General features: G+C 56.5%; 6 protein-coding genes across 6 annotated transcripts; 2 read left to right on the plus strand and 4 right to left on the minus strand.

Moving 5' to 3' along the window:
• Window positions 1–26: 26 nt before the first annotated feature.
• N7459_006217 (uncharacterized protein) lies at window positions 27–701 on the plus strand (the record flags this gene model as incomplete). The annotated part of the gene is made up of 1 exon (XM_056945401.1): window positions 27–701. The coding sequence occupies one exon, from the start codon at window positions 27–29 to the stop codon at window positions 699–701; it is 675 nt and encodes a 224-aa protein (XP_056799736.1).
• Window positions 702–1,535: 834 nt separating this feature from the next.
• Window positions 1,536–3,974, plus strand: N7459_006218 (uncharacterized protein; the record flags this gene model as incomplete). Its single annotated transcript, XM_056945402.1, has 2 exons — window positions 1,536–1,844; window positions 1,929–3,974. The coding sequence occupies 2 exons, from the start codon at window positions 1,536–1,538 to the stop codon at window positions 3,972–3,974; spliced, it is 2,355 nt and encodes a 784-aa protein (XP_056799737.1).
• A 987-nt stretch (window positions 3,975–4,961) lies between these two features.
• N7459_006219 (uncharacterized protein) lies at window positions 4,962–7,628 on the minus strand (the record flags this gene model as incomplete). Its single annotated transcript, XM_056945403.1, has 1 exon — window positions 4,962–7,628. The coding sequence occupies one exon, from the start codon at window positions 7,626–7,628 to the stop codon at window positions 4,962–4,964; it is 2,667 nt and encodes an 888-aa protein (XP_056799738.1).
• A 689-nt stretch (window positions 7,629–8,317) lies between these two features.
• On the minus strand, window positions 8,318–9,791 carry N7459_006220 (TDT family transporter; the record flags this gene model as incomplete). The annotated part of the gene is made up of 5 exons (XM_056945404.1): window positions 8,318–8,464; window positions 8,517–8,802; window positions 8,855–9,151; window positions 9,204–9,572; window positions 9,634–9,791. 5 exons carry the CDS (start codon window positions 9,789–9,791, stop codon window positions 8,318–8,320), a joined length of 1,257 nt encoding a protein of 418 aa, XP_056799739.1.
• A 462-nt stretch (window positions 9,792–10,253) lies between these two features.
• Window positions 10,254–10,597, minus strand: N7459_006221 (uncharacterized protein; the record flags this gene model as incomplete). Its single annotated transcript, XM_056945405.1, has 2 exons — window positions 10,254–10,513; window positions 10,582–10,597. The coding sequence occupies 2 exons, from the start codon at window positions 10,595–10,597 to the stop codon at window positions 10,254–10,256; spliced, it is 276 nt and encodes a 91-aa protein (XP_056799740.1).
• Window positions 10,598–11,362: 765 nt separating this feature from the next.
• On the minus strand, window positions 11,363–12,892 carry N7459_006222 (putative sugar transporter; the record flags this gene model as incomplete). Its single annotated transcript, XM_056945406.1, has 1 exon — window positions 11,363–12,892. The coding sequence occupies one exon, from the start codon at window positions 12,890–12,892 to the stop codon at window positions 11,363–11,365; it is 1,530 nt and encodes a 509-aa protein (XP_056799741.1).
• Window positions 12,893–13,948: the final 1,056 nt, after the last annotated feature.

Genomic DNA, 13,948 nt, shown 5'->3' on the forward strand with positions numbered 1-13,948 from the left:
GGCGGCTCTGGCTGACTTGCACGAGGATGCGGTATAATGCCCTGATCATCAACTTATTCAGTTGTATATCCGACGATGAAACCGCGAGCGTAACTTCCGATGCTCCGAAAACACCAGAGAGCCCACCACGACCAGCGCCCGCGTCCAAATACAATGCTTGGGAGGTCACGCAACTAGCAGCTCGAGGCATCGCGGAACTCACGCGACTCTACCGTCGCGAATTCGGGTTCAGCCGCGCCCACCATTTCGCCATGTACGCGATCAACCTCGCCCTATTCACGATGCTGGAGCAGGAGTCGTTCAACGTGCTCGACCAGGACTTCCTGTCCCTCGCGAGTGCGTTCACAATTGTTGCGAGTCGCTCGACCCTGGGGCGCAACCTGTTTCATATCTTCCGGCAGTCTGTCCGGGCCAAGGCCCAGGGAGACCGCATTCGCGAGGTGGCTTCGATTCCCGATGAGCTGAAGGATCTCTTCGACGAGGAGGCCTCGCGGAAGGGTCATAGTCGGTTCGATGAGTATGCCGAGGGCCTGGAAAAGCTGAATCAAGAGGACAAGTATCGCGGGATTGGCGGCGAGGGAGACCGGAGTCTCCAAGATTATCCCGGTCTGGGACTGTCGGATATGCTTGACCGCTACGAGAGTCTCAGCTTGGGAAAGGACGACGTGCTCTCCGAGAGACATCGACCGGTGGCGTGTTGATTTTCCTTGGCCTGCTCCGAGCGGGAAGATTTTCATCGGCACTATTGGGGATCATGGCAAGCTGCTCCAGCTATGATCTCACGCGGTCATCTGCCCGTTCGATCTGTAAGTCTGTTTATTTGACACCGGCGACGATCGTCGCGTCTAGACTGCCACGGAAGAATATGCGACGCATCGGCCCCTTTTTCAAGTCCTTTGTGTGGACGATGCGGTCGCAGGGTTGCCGGGATGCTGGAGACGATCTGACGTCAAACGTCCCGCCGCCTCTCAGAGCATCGGATGCTCGACTCACAGCCGCATTGGGTGACAAGAGCAGGTTAACCCAGCGCTTGCCCGCTCATTTAGTGTAAGTGCTGCGTCGAGAATGGACCCGCTGCCCATGCGAGAAAGTATGGTGTCTATTGCAGTGGTAAAGTGAACTGAGGGGCAGTGGATGTCTGGTTGGAGGCACGCTGGAACCGGCCGTGGAGTTATGAGCTCATTCCCCTCGCCTGGGCGCCAGTTCCCCATTCCCGGCCTCCATCAAATCATTCTCCGACCTCTCTCTTTCGACAGCATCAGTCGTGGGCTCATTTTCATCCCGATGTCGTTACCATCTTTTCTCCCGCCTTCGGCCTCATGAATAACCCGCAAGACTCACTGGGTCATACCAGCCCTGAATCCGATCCGTCGAGTGTCGGGACTATCTGGACCTCGTCCATGAGTCCGATATCCCCGGCCCCTGCGGTACATGCATATTCCGACCAGAATCCATACTTTCCATCAAACCCGCTGGCAGGCGCGAATGTCGGGCAGCTATATACTGCAGCACCTGTGGGTCCCTTCGACCATACGATGCCAGCCGCTAACAAGGTCGCCATCCCTCGACTTGCTCCATCGTCAGCGTTTCGCGGCCGACGCCGGTCTGCGCGAGCATGCGAAGCTTGTCGCCAACGTAAAATAAAATGTGACGGGAAACGGCCATCCTGTGGACAGTGTCTGTATCACAGGAACCAATGTCTGTACGAAGACGTGAAACGCGTCCGCGACCAGAAACAACTCGACCTTCTCACTCGGCGTGTAGGACGGTACGAGTCGCTGCTTCGCAATCTTGAGGGTGAAGTCGATGCACCTACAGCACGGAGAATCAGAAAAGTGCTTAAGGTAAGCATGCACTGGACAACCTCGATCGCTCCCGCGGCTCGCAACCATGCCCAGTACTTTAACCCGTGGTCCCCGTCCGTATAGTCCAAAGATGGCAACTCTTCGAAACTCAGGCACGCCGAGGATGACTCCGACTCCGACTCATCTGTCGGGTCCTTGGACGCAGTCGACGAGGTCGACGAAGACCTGAATCGGAATGAGACTACGCGTGCCGCCGGCTTCTTCGGGAAGACGTCGGAAGTTTCGTGGATGCGACGATTAGGGGACGGCGTCGAATCGCGCAGTAGTCATGAACAGACCGAGACCGCGTCGCCGCTCATCGCAGAGCAGCCGACGGTCCCAGCTGGCATGGGCTCTGCGCATCCGAACGAGAAGTTGGTTGAGGATATTCCCATCGCGATGATGAACTACCATCTAGATGATATGGAGATCCCGCTGGTTGAGGGCACCGATCCGCTCGCGGTGCCGCCGCGTGAAATCGCCGATGAATACTTCAATGCGTATATGACGTTCGTGCATCCATTTTTCAGCGCGGTTCGGAGACCAGCCTTCACGGGTCAGTATCGGCAGTTCTATGATCATTCGGCGCAGCCGCCCCGAAAGTGGCTGGCAATCCTCAACATGATCTTTGCGATTGGCTGTCGACATCGCCGGCTGATAGACTTTGCTAACAAACCGAGCTTCGAAGAGGATCTGGTGTTCCTGACTCGGGCTCGCCAGCTGAGTCTACACGAGAGAGTTCTTTTCGAGCATACTGATCTACAGCAGATCCAGCTGGAGTTGTTGGTGGCCGTATATCTGCTTTTCTTGGGGCAGATCAACAGGTATGCCATCTGGCGTTCATTGGGGAAGCTACCCAGGCACTCACCCATTCCCAGGGCATCCAAGTTCTCGAGCATGGCATTGCGTTCTGCTCTTTCACTCGGCATCAATCTCCGTTTGACGGATGATCGCACCCACGATGCATCAAAAGAAGCCCGCTGTCGACTTTGGTGGTCAATCTATTCGATGGAGCATCTTCTCACTACTATGCATGGCCGGGCATCCTGCGTCGGAGAGGGTCTCTGTTCCGTCCACCTTCCCTTCCCCGTAGAAGAAGAAAACTTGGACCAGCCCGAGACGTCTCGTCTTCTTCACGATGCTTCATGGCGCGAGTCTCGGCTGCGTCCGACCATCCTGGAATCCGCAACCCAGCTGCGGGATATCACAGGATGGACCAATGAATGCCAGCCGTGCCCGTCTCTGTTCTTCCATCATCTCGTCGACCTCACTCTCATATCCCAGGCGGCCTTGAACAAAGTCTACAGTATCGAGGGTATGCGCGAAGGAGCCAGCCAGACCGAATACCGGCTGCAGAAGTACAGTCTCCGTCTGGACCGCTGGCTCAGTAAACTGCCCTCCGATTACCGCTTCACCATGCCCAACGCCGGGCCGTGGCATCTGGACCACGCCCAACTCGACGATGAATCCCTCCCACACGCCCGCGAACGCGTCTGTCTCGCCATGAGCTACTACTCTGCCTGCATCACCCTGTACCGGCCATGTCTCACACAAACGCCCTCCCCGCCTCACTCCCCAGAAGACCAGACACCACCTACCAAGTTCCGCGGCGACATGGCCACCAACTGCCTCCAGGCCGCAAGCTCCTTGCTCTCCATCCTGCCCGACCAGCCGGACCTCCGCTGGCTCGCCCGCGCCACCCCCCGGTGGAGCGTCCTGCACTTCCTCATGCAGGCCACCACCGCCCTGCTCCTCGGCCTGCTGCACTGCTCGTTCACCGGGCCCCAGCGCAACATGCACCACACCCAGAACCCCGACCCGCCCGCATCCTCATACGTGCATTACCCGCCCCTCCTCGAGACGAACCTCCGCGCCGCCGTGTCCCAGACCAAAAAGGCCCTCTGCTGGATCCACACCATGGCCGCCGCGGACCCAGCCTCCAGACGCGCATTCCTCTTCTGCGACGGCGTGGTCCGGAAAATCGCCCCCTCGCTCGACGTCGATTTGCAGGGCTGGCCGAGCGCGGAGACATTGGCGGGCGGCTCTGGCGAGGAGGCGCCGGCGCGGATGGAGGGATTGGATGGGTTGGTGGATTTCGAGGGGGGCGGCTCGTTTTATGCCGCGCGGTAGGATTGTTTCTTTTCCTTCTTTTCTACTTTCTTTATTTTCCATGGAGGTCTGTGGAGTTTCTGGCGGTTTGCTCCATTTCATTGGGAGTTATATTCAGCACGGAGTAGGAGCAGGAATGTGTGTGCCATTCATTCAGGCGTTGCTTGGGTTCCGATTCGGCATGGGCGTTTAGCGCTTCTAATGCGAGCTAGGTATAGCAGCAGTCTTTCTACGGATGGGATAGTGACATGACTGGTGGAAGTGTAGAACTATCTAGATTTGTCCGTACGCGTTAATACCTCAATGCATGTTGATAGAGGTCATACCTTTGCTTTGCAATATCGACTGCCTATCGTATGATGGAGGCTCTAGGGGTACCAACGGCGGTACAAAAGTGTAGAGCCTGCGAGCACTGTGAATGGCCCCACCCAAATGCATTATATACTTCCCAGGGCTATAGATATGATTTCTAGGCTGATTTGCAGGTAAATTCCCAATCCAGACTCCGCCGATATGGACGATGCAGTGATCAATAAGGTAATGGTCATGCCCACAATCAAATTAGGAATATGTACTATAACATTAGATATATATGAAAACAGCCAAACCAAAACAACCATATCAAACAGGCTAAGCGAACAGAACAGAACAGCGCGAATCGCAAATGCCTTTCATGCCGAGAGTCACACCCAGACGAACAAAACGCCAGACACGAACCGGACCGGGGGTTTACGGTCGTAGAGTCAATGTGCCATATGATATTGCAGATAAGGAAGAGGAAATGCAGGGCAAATCGGGTCAAATCAGGTCAGATCACGTCAAGAACAGAAGGTATTGGGGGAATCAATGCAGAGTCGATGGTACTCGTATCGTGGGATCTAGGGCGTGGGGAACGCCTAAATAACAAGGATGTTGGCGGTGAGATGGGGACAGCATTAGCTGCGCAGGAGATGGAACGGGCGGCAGAATATAGTGTCGGGCAGATTAGCATCCATAGCCGAGAAACCATTAGGTCGGCTGGGGTTGCAGCTGGACTTGGAACGTGTGCTGGTGCTGATGCTGGGGCGCCGGGGGTGGTGGAACTCGGCTTTGCTGCTGCGCTGGAGTCCTCGTCTGAGCCTGGGTCTGCGGCTGGGCCGCGGAATGTCCGTGCATCGCTTGCGGAGGCTGCTGCATGTGCTGCATTGGGGGCATATGCAGATACGGATGGGGCGGAGCGGGCCGTGGATGATGAATAGGTGACTGCTGGTGCTGGTGCTGATGCATTTGCATGTGCGGCATGGACAAATGCTGACCCGGCTGCGGAGGCAACTGCTGGCTGGATGGCCGATGTTGCGCCTGCTGTGGCAAGTGTTGAGCCGACTGGCGGCCCAGATGCTGGCCTGGCTGAGGGTGTGTATGTTGTGTCTGCGGCGGGAGGTGAGGCTGCGGGCCTGTTACGGGCTGGCTTGGTTGTACGTGGGCATGGCTTTGCGGCGGTAAAGATTGACCTGGTTGGGGAAACGGCGGTGTTGGACAGGGCCGTTTGCTTGGGTCATCCTCAGTCGCAGGCGCCGCACGCTTGCGGCTCGCATTCATATCAGACGATTCACCCGGTTGGAGATTGTTCACTGCTTGGGCCTGATCTCCGCCCGCGGCGGCGGCGGCAGCAGCAGCAGCAGCAATATCTGCTTTGCGAGGCCTTCCACGCGGCCGGCCTGTGCCGGGTTTGCGTTGTGGTGGCTTCCTCGGTTTCGGGGGTGGCAGCGGTTGGCCTGTTGCAGCTGCCCATGCAATTTGATCCGCTTTGCGTGGACGACCACGTTTCCGTTTCAGTGGGAGCGGCGTCCCATCTGGGCCAATGATGGGTATTTGTGGAGTATTAGTACCATTTGCACCGATAGAGGCTGGAGTTGTGAGATTCATATTTGACGGGAAGGAGGACTGTCCCGGGTGGCTGACCGGGATTGGCTGACCAGTCTGAGCAGCGTGGGCCGCAGCCTGAGCAGCTCTGGCCGCGACTTCCTCTTTCCGCGGGCGTCCACGTTTGCGGCGGGGTGTCGGGGTCGCTTGATTACTACCGGGCGTCCCTGACATGGGAGCAGCCTGCCCCTGTCCGTTGGGCTGTGTAGGGGTTGCAGTAGGAGCAGTAGGAGCACTTGATTGGGCAGCCTGAGCTTGGTGAGGAGCATGAGGTTGAGAAGTCGGAGTACTGGTAACAGTAGCAGCAGAGGCACGCGGCTTCGGCTTCTTCTTGGGAGCTGGGCTTCGTTCTTCGGTCTTGATTTCGGTCTTGACAACCACATTCCCCAACGACAAAGGCCCAGGCTGTGCTATAGAGCGAGCAGATGGCTCCACAGAGGGCTGGGATACGGGCTGATAATGCTGGAACTGGTGCGTCTGCTGAGATGGAGGGAAGTGAGGCTGCGGAGGTTGAGTGAATTGCGGTGCGTGGTGGGAAGTGTATGGATTTGGCGGCTGATGTGGCTGATATTGGTGGAAAGGAGGCTGTGCGTGCTGCGAGAACGGAGATTGCTGCTGCTGATATGCATTTGGAGGCTGGGCTTGCTGGTGCAGCTGCTGCAACTTCTGCTGTTCCAGTTGTTGCTCCAGCTGCCGTTTTTGGTGGTCCCTGCGCTGTTGTTCGATGAGCTGTTGCTCTATCCGTTGATGCTCCAGGGTCTGTTGTTCTATCCGTTGTTGGTGCTGCCTCTGTTGCTCTCGCTGCTGCTCCAAGCGCTGTTGCTGTTGTTGCTGTTCCAGGCGCTTCTGTTGTTCAAGCTGTTTCTGCTGCTCTAGGCGTTGCTGCTGCTGCTGCTGTTCAAGCTGCTTCTGCTGGTCGAGGCGTTTCTGCTGTTCAAGCTGTTTCTGCTGTTCGAGGCGTTGCTGTTGCTGCTGCTGTTCAATACGCTGCTGCTCTAGGCGTTGTTGCTCAAGACGTTGCTGCTGTTCGAGCCTCTGCTGTTGTTCAAGGCGTTGCTGCTGAAGTTGTTTTTGCTGCTGTTGCTGTTGATACTGCTGCTGTTGCTGATGGTACTGCTGCTGCTGCTGCTGTCTCTGCTGATGAGCCTGCTGGGGGGACTGCGGTTGAGATTGAGGCTGGCGCTGCTGGTTAATCGTGAACATGGAAGGACTGGCTATAGATGGACTCGCAGAGGGGTGAGGATCTCGCTGGTGCACACCCGAGTGAGGAAGGCGGTTCAGCGACGGCTGCGGCGAGGACACGCCCATAGCATGGGAGTGGGGTATGCCCGTCGGTGGACTCATCCCTGGGCGCAAGTGCGCCAATGGGTTGAATCCCCGTTGTAGATTATGCAGGCCCAACGGGTCGGGGTTGCGCGACATCAAGTCTGGGGAGCCCTGCGGGGCAAAGTGGCCGGGGAATTGCGCAAAGCTGGTTGTAGTGGGGTACCCCGCCAGCGGACCCGATGAAGTCGGCGCCATCTTACGCAAATCAGGCGATTGCGCGGAGGTGTAGCTCTGCTGTGGTTGTGCGCGGAACAGCGGCTTGTTGTTGGGAAACGGGCTGCCATGCGGTGGCAGATTCGGCGCGGCACCTAGCGATGGAGAGGGAACAGGTTGACGCTGCGGGCCTAAGGGGTGCGGAGGCTGCGACGTAGGATGCTGTTGCTGAGAGGGTGGCTGTTGCTGCTGAGGCTGCTGGGAGTGGAAGGGTTGACCCCCGTAGCCCATCATCTTCAATGACGTGGAATCTCCGACGCTCGCCGTCAGCGCGGGATTGGAGAGTGACGGCTCGAGGTCGAGGCTGTTCACGTGCGACACATGCGACCACTGCTTGCAAAGGATCCGGATCTGCGGTTGAAATCCGATCCTGTCAGAGGGTCCAGAATCCGAGCAGTGGTCGCGCCAACGATCTCACTCTTACGGTGCCACCGCTCGAGTCGCGCCGCGTGTTTTGTTGTTCGCACAGCCTGAGTCACCCAGGCAGCAAGGCAACAAGGCAACAAGGCAGCCAGCGGCACGATCCCAAAGGGGGTTAGCGGCTACGGAGGCCGAGTGCCGCCGGTCAGCGCAGGAGAAAAATCGCCAGGCGCACACGAAAGGGCGATTCAGGGGGGCAAGAAGACCGCCGCGACAGGCTTCCGCGCTGGGGCAAGAGCGACTCTAGCGGCGACAAAGCCGGGCAGAGCGGGATCGGGGCGGAGCAGCGGGTGTGGATGACGCTTTGGACGGGGGAGATCGCGATGGGAGGAAATCGAAAATAGGGAAATATTATTAACTCAAAAAATAATAAAATGCAAAATAATCCTCCGCATCACGTGAGTGGATCCGGGGGAGTATAGCATCCCTGATCATCCCTTCTACTTCTACTCCCTTCTACTCCTCCATGCTCACATATACCCACTGCTGGATCCAACACTATTCTATGCCGCTTTGCTCCCATATTTCTCCTCTGTCGGCGCCTGCAGATCCGCCAGACACGGCGCATAGAATAGCCTGCCAGATACTACACCCCGCAGAGTCCCCCCGCTCACAATAATCCACAGCACCACGACAAAAACAGAGAGAATCTAAAGAGGCATGAGCACATATTGACAAAGTGCACGAACACCACGCACATACTGTTCCGAGGACGTCGAAGAATCGCGAGGGCAGTTCGCGGCCCATCTGGCAAGTACTCGCCGCATACACGCCTAGTGGAAAAGTAAATCCCCACCAGCCGATATTGAACGGGAAGGTCTTGGATCGCGCAATCGAGGCAGATGCGAAAAACAGCCACACAAGACCAAAGGACCACAAAATGAGTGCAATCAAAAACCCAATGGTGTAGAACGTCGGACCAGATCCCTGCTCCAGAGTCTGCGTTCTGGGGAAGATATCACGAGCGCATTGGCCCAGCTTCATTGCACTGAGCGATATGTTAAAGGACGGCATTCCGAGGCAGACAAGACTCGACTCACCCATATCCACCCTGTCCCAGTGGCCCCAGGGGCAGAAACACACTCACAATTACGGCCTTCGGGGGCAGCTTGTGCAGCGTTAGGCGTTGTAGGTAAATCACCATGACCATCAGCGCGAGGGGAAGGCCAATGCCCCACAGCACGTAGCTGACAACCACTATCCACAGGGCATATTGGTCATTAGGGAGTACCTCGGCGACTACCGCGCCGGAGGAGGCGGCAACGATGCAGCTCACAATGGGAAGAAGCCAGACGGCGGTCATCGAGGACAGGTGTATTTCGCCCCCCCGGGCCATGCTGTTCAAGAAGTCAATAACGGCCAATCGCCCGATGGGAAGGATATGTTCACAGGATGAATGGCAAAGACAGAGCTGTCATTACGGAAACGACGGCGTCAAAGATCCACAGTCCCCAGGCGCAGTACCGAGCCCATTCTCCCCAGGCCGGTACACAGACAAAGACGACCATGTTAATAATCGTCGCAAGTCTCATAGGGAAAGTACCAATGAACATAGACTGGACGGGGTGTGTGATCATGACCCTGAAGATCTCGGGGTACAAGGTGTACCGCAGTACGCTGATGAGACATCCCATGCTAAACAGTAGCACGTTCAGGGCAAAGATCACCACGGAGATCCAGTACAGCCATGCGCCATTGTAGGGAAGAGTGTGCAAGAGCACCGAGACAATCCCGGTACCCATCGTCACTGAGAACCATCTGCACCGGGAGTCAGCAAGATCCATCTGATGTGGGAGTAGAGTGGCAGTGGAGGACGAACGAGGGCGTGAAATTGCGGACTACCCTCCTCCACCCACGATCAAGTTTGGAGGAGGCTGATTGTTGCATATCGGGCATTTTCGATGGGGGTTTTGGTGGACGATGGTCTTCAGATATCCTCGACGCGTTAGAGTCAGGAGGTGTATTGTCCGTGGGCATTGTGAAGTTGGTGAAATGAGATCACCCAGAAGACCTCCTCGCAGAAATCAATTCAACCAGTCACCAACAAAAAGAGACGATAGATAAAACATGACACAGTTTGCGACACTGGGTGCAGATCAATGTTCGATGGAAGTGAAGTATGAGTCGACGGAAGTCGGCCGAGATGACTCGGCACGCCATTGCTGGCAAATCTCTTCTCGCCTCCCCACATTCCACCCATTCAAGCCGATGAAACTACCTGGTGAGTTCTGACTGGGTGTGTCAAATCGGCGTTGACTAAATAGCGTCAAAGACAGAGACTACTCCAGCGACAACTTGTACTCAATGTCAAGAACTTTGACCAGATCTCATTCAACGGATTAATCATACATCAAGCGAAATAATCAGTCATCTCGTCCTACGCAAATAGTACTCAGACACGCATCGTATCCCATCGGGATAGAGCAAGGCAACCACCCATTACGAGCGATTCAGACCAAGGGGGTTGTCTGCCGTCTGCTTCTGCCCGCCGATGCTCTGGGCGCCATTCTGAACTCCCTGACCCGCGCTCTTGGTCGTGTTGCCCAGACCCTCCGTGGCCCCCGACACGGTCTGTCCGAGGCCTTCAGTTGCGCCACCGACGGTGTTACCTAGGCCGCCGACCGTGGTGCCCAGCGTGTTGGTGACGCCGCCGACTGTCTTGCCGACAGTGTCGCCGAGGCCGCCGAGAAGACCGCCGTCTACGTCGAGAAATCAGGGTGAGCATTGGACTGGACATAGGTGGTACTGGGTTGGACATTGGACATACTGTTCTGTTGAGACATGTCGAGGAGATCGTAGATGGTCAAGTCAGAGTCTGGTAGATGCAATGATAGGGTGACTCGCAGGAGATATTGTAGGGATACCACAGATCTCCAGATCCAGTTTTAGTCGACATGCTATTAAATACCTAAGCGACGGATTCCTTCACATGACGAAACCGGTTCCGAGCCATGATATAATGCGTGCGACGACAAGCCACACGGTCATAGGACCGCCAATCGACCGCATCACAGGAGATAGCTGTCAATCTCCCTACAGCCGGGCACCATCAATGGTCTGACGTAGCCTACCCCGGGTATCCACCCCTAGCTTCATCGCCCGTGGTACAGGGTCGGGATTGGTTGATATTCTCCGGGGACACTGAGAGCACGGTTTACATTGTGGGGCTTGGGAAGCGGCGTCCTTTTGTTGAGGACCAAGACTGGTTAGTCTGCTAGAGATATATACGTTGCTGCGTCGATGTACATGCCGAGCAGAGGCATGGATGTTAGAGGAATGATGTCATGGCGTCTTGGATCTCAACGCAAGTGGATCACGACAGGGTTATGCAATTTACATACAGCTCCATATGTGAATCTTGCGGGGCTGTGGCGTGGTTCAGCGAGTTGGTGATCCTATCTAAGTCCATAGGGCATGTCTAACATGTACTGAACAAATGTGCTTGCACTGCACCTAGTTGGACTGTCGGGGTACATAGCCCAAGACTCGCGGTCCCTGCCAGATACCAGGATTATGAACAGCGGAAAACGGCTCTCCCTAGCCGGAGATCATAAACTCGCTTTGCCTCTCGATTCAAAGGGCATCAAGAGGACCAGAATGCCGGCCACAATGAACAACGCTCCGCTGACATAGACTGGCGCGGCGGTATTCAGATTGGCAAACATGGCAATAATCGGCGCCATAATGCCAAAGATACGGTTTGCAGAGGCCGTCAAGGCATTACCCGTGCCACGGTCCTTGGTCAAGAAGATCTCCGGCGTGTACGCATAGAGCACCGCGTACATGAGACTGCTCATGAAGTTATACGCGCAGTTCCACCCGAGCAAGGCGTTCGAGGTCGTCGCGGTCGTCGAGGCCAGTAGAAACGCACCCGTCAAGGCAGTCGAGGTCGCCAGAGCACCTCGTCTGCCAAAATGAGGCAACTCCACGAGTAGCCCACCGACGAGGCAGCCGGGAATGCCCATGACGGCGATGATGAGCGAGTTCCGATACATGATGTACGTTGAGCCGTCGCCGAATTCATGGCCGCGCGACTCTTGGATGTATGGCAGGAAGGCGTTGTACAGCGGGAATCCCAGCCCGATGAAAGCCCAGACCAGGATGATCAGAGCCGTCGACCACGCTCGTTTGGGGGTATCGAAGAGCGCGCGGATGTGTGTGAGGTCGACCTGTTCGAGCCGCTGGCGCACGATGCTCGTCGCGCGGATCTCGGGTGCATCTTCCGGATCCAACCTGTCGAGCTCGTCGACGGTCAACGAGGACGTCTTGCCGTTTCTCCGGGCGATCTCGTGCACGACCTCCACGGCCTCGGCGTGCCGTCCCTTGCCCATCAGATATTTGGGCGATTCGTAGATCGTGAAGAAGACGAAGCGGACCAGGAACATGACCATAGCCAGCCCGCCCATGGCGATCAGGAAATACCGCCATCCCATGTTCTTCGACTTGGTACACCCGTCCGTCGAGCCGCAGGTCAAATCCCCCAGCAGTGGCCACGCAACCAGGTTGGCCAGGACCTGCGCAAACGCCCAGTCAATCGACAAGACCGTCAGCAGATACTGATGCGAGCCCGGCAGGAACTCCAGGAAGATGGCCGAGTCCACAGGCAGATTCCCTCCAACGCCCACCGACCACAACGCCGCAAAGGCACACGCCGCCCCGAAATTGGGCGACCCGGCCGCGATCAAGCCAAACACCGCCGTGATGCCGATGGTGAGGTTGAACGCCCACCGGCGCCCGAACACGTCGCACCCGAACCCCCATAACACCGCGCCGACCAGCAGGCCGATGTTCTGGGCCAGCGTGAGCAGCGGCGACTTCGCGACGCGGAACTCGTACGCCACGGGCGGGAGAACCAGCGACGTCACGATCGGCCAGAGATTGTCGCTCGCCCAGCCGAACCCGATCACCACGAATAGCTGCCACTGGTAGCGGCCCATGCCGATCTCCTGGATCGCGCGGTTCAGCACGGCCGCTTTGGCCTTGTACGGCGCGTCGAGGCCGTCGTCTGGCGCGGCGGGCGTGACCGGCGACTCGGTCGCCGTGGGCTCAGCGCCCGGCGATTTCGGGGCGTCCGACATGGCAGCGACGTTGTCAGCAGAGTGTGTGGACAAACCGGAGCGCGGATGCAGGCATGGCGTTGTTGCGGGTTGGTCCTTTTATAGAGAGAGCGCGCGCGCCCCCAGATGCCCCGGTGCAACGCTGTTGCGCGAGAAGCGTGGGTATCTGCATCAGCGGCCCGCGGCCGAATCATATCTTGCGTGCAGGGCGGGCGAGCTCGCTTGGACGGCATTCGTTGCCGTTTTTTCGTGGTCGATTGGATCCTTCCGTGGCGTGATTGGCGGGTGTGTTTTCGTCAACTCGTGTCGGGGTCAAGCTCGGGCGTTGTTTCCCACATTCTTCAACAGACTGGAATGGTGTTCTAGGACACTCCTACCTAGCTATATAACTATGTATGCATGTACTATCGATTTAAAATAGAAGGCACGGGTCACTCCACACTGTTAGACCTCCTCAGCATGTCTAGATACCACAGGCACTAAGCCTGCTAGTATGAATCGGTACTATGGAAGACGTCGAATTGGCCTATATATTTCAGCTTAACTCCAAGATCTAGTGACCGGACTGCGCTACACTACAAAATAGTGGTTCGCCCAGTCATACCTAGGTAGAAAGCATGTCTGACTCGCTATCATGTCTGCATTGGTCAAAGATAGCAGTAGTCACGATATCCAGATTAGGAGAAGGTTGGGCTCGAAAGACCAGTCATATCGCTGGCGGTAAAGCGAAGGTCGCAGAAATATTGATTGTGCCACTTTTCTACCCTTTTCCTATTCATTGAGTAGTCTCTCAACGACTGTATTCCCTCTCGAGTCTGCCGAATCCACCAATTCCGTCCTGGTCGACCCTTCGATTAGTCCGGCCTATGCTTTCCGCGTGGTGCAAGACCGTGGTGAAATTATACTATGTATAGTCGAGGATCGAACCAACAGCTGAAATATCGCTGCATCCCAACTCTTCAGAGGCTAGGCTAATAACAAATAGAAAAGCATCCCAGACACAACGAGCTGTCAGGTTCTCGCCAGACCTCCCACACATCGAAAGGACCAAGTTAGATGTCCTACGCCAGTGCAATG

This window comes from Penicillium hispanicum (assembly GCF_028827665.1).
Source record: "Penicillium hispanicum strain IBT 35686 chromosome Unknown utg000005l_segment0_segment0, whole genome shotgun sequence".
In the NCBI taxonomy this organism is placed as follows: domain Eukaryota; kingdom Fungi; phylum Ascomycota; class Eurotiomycetes; order Eurotiales; family Aspergillaceae; genus Penicillium; species Penicillium hispanicum.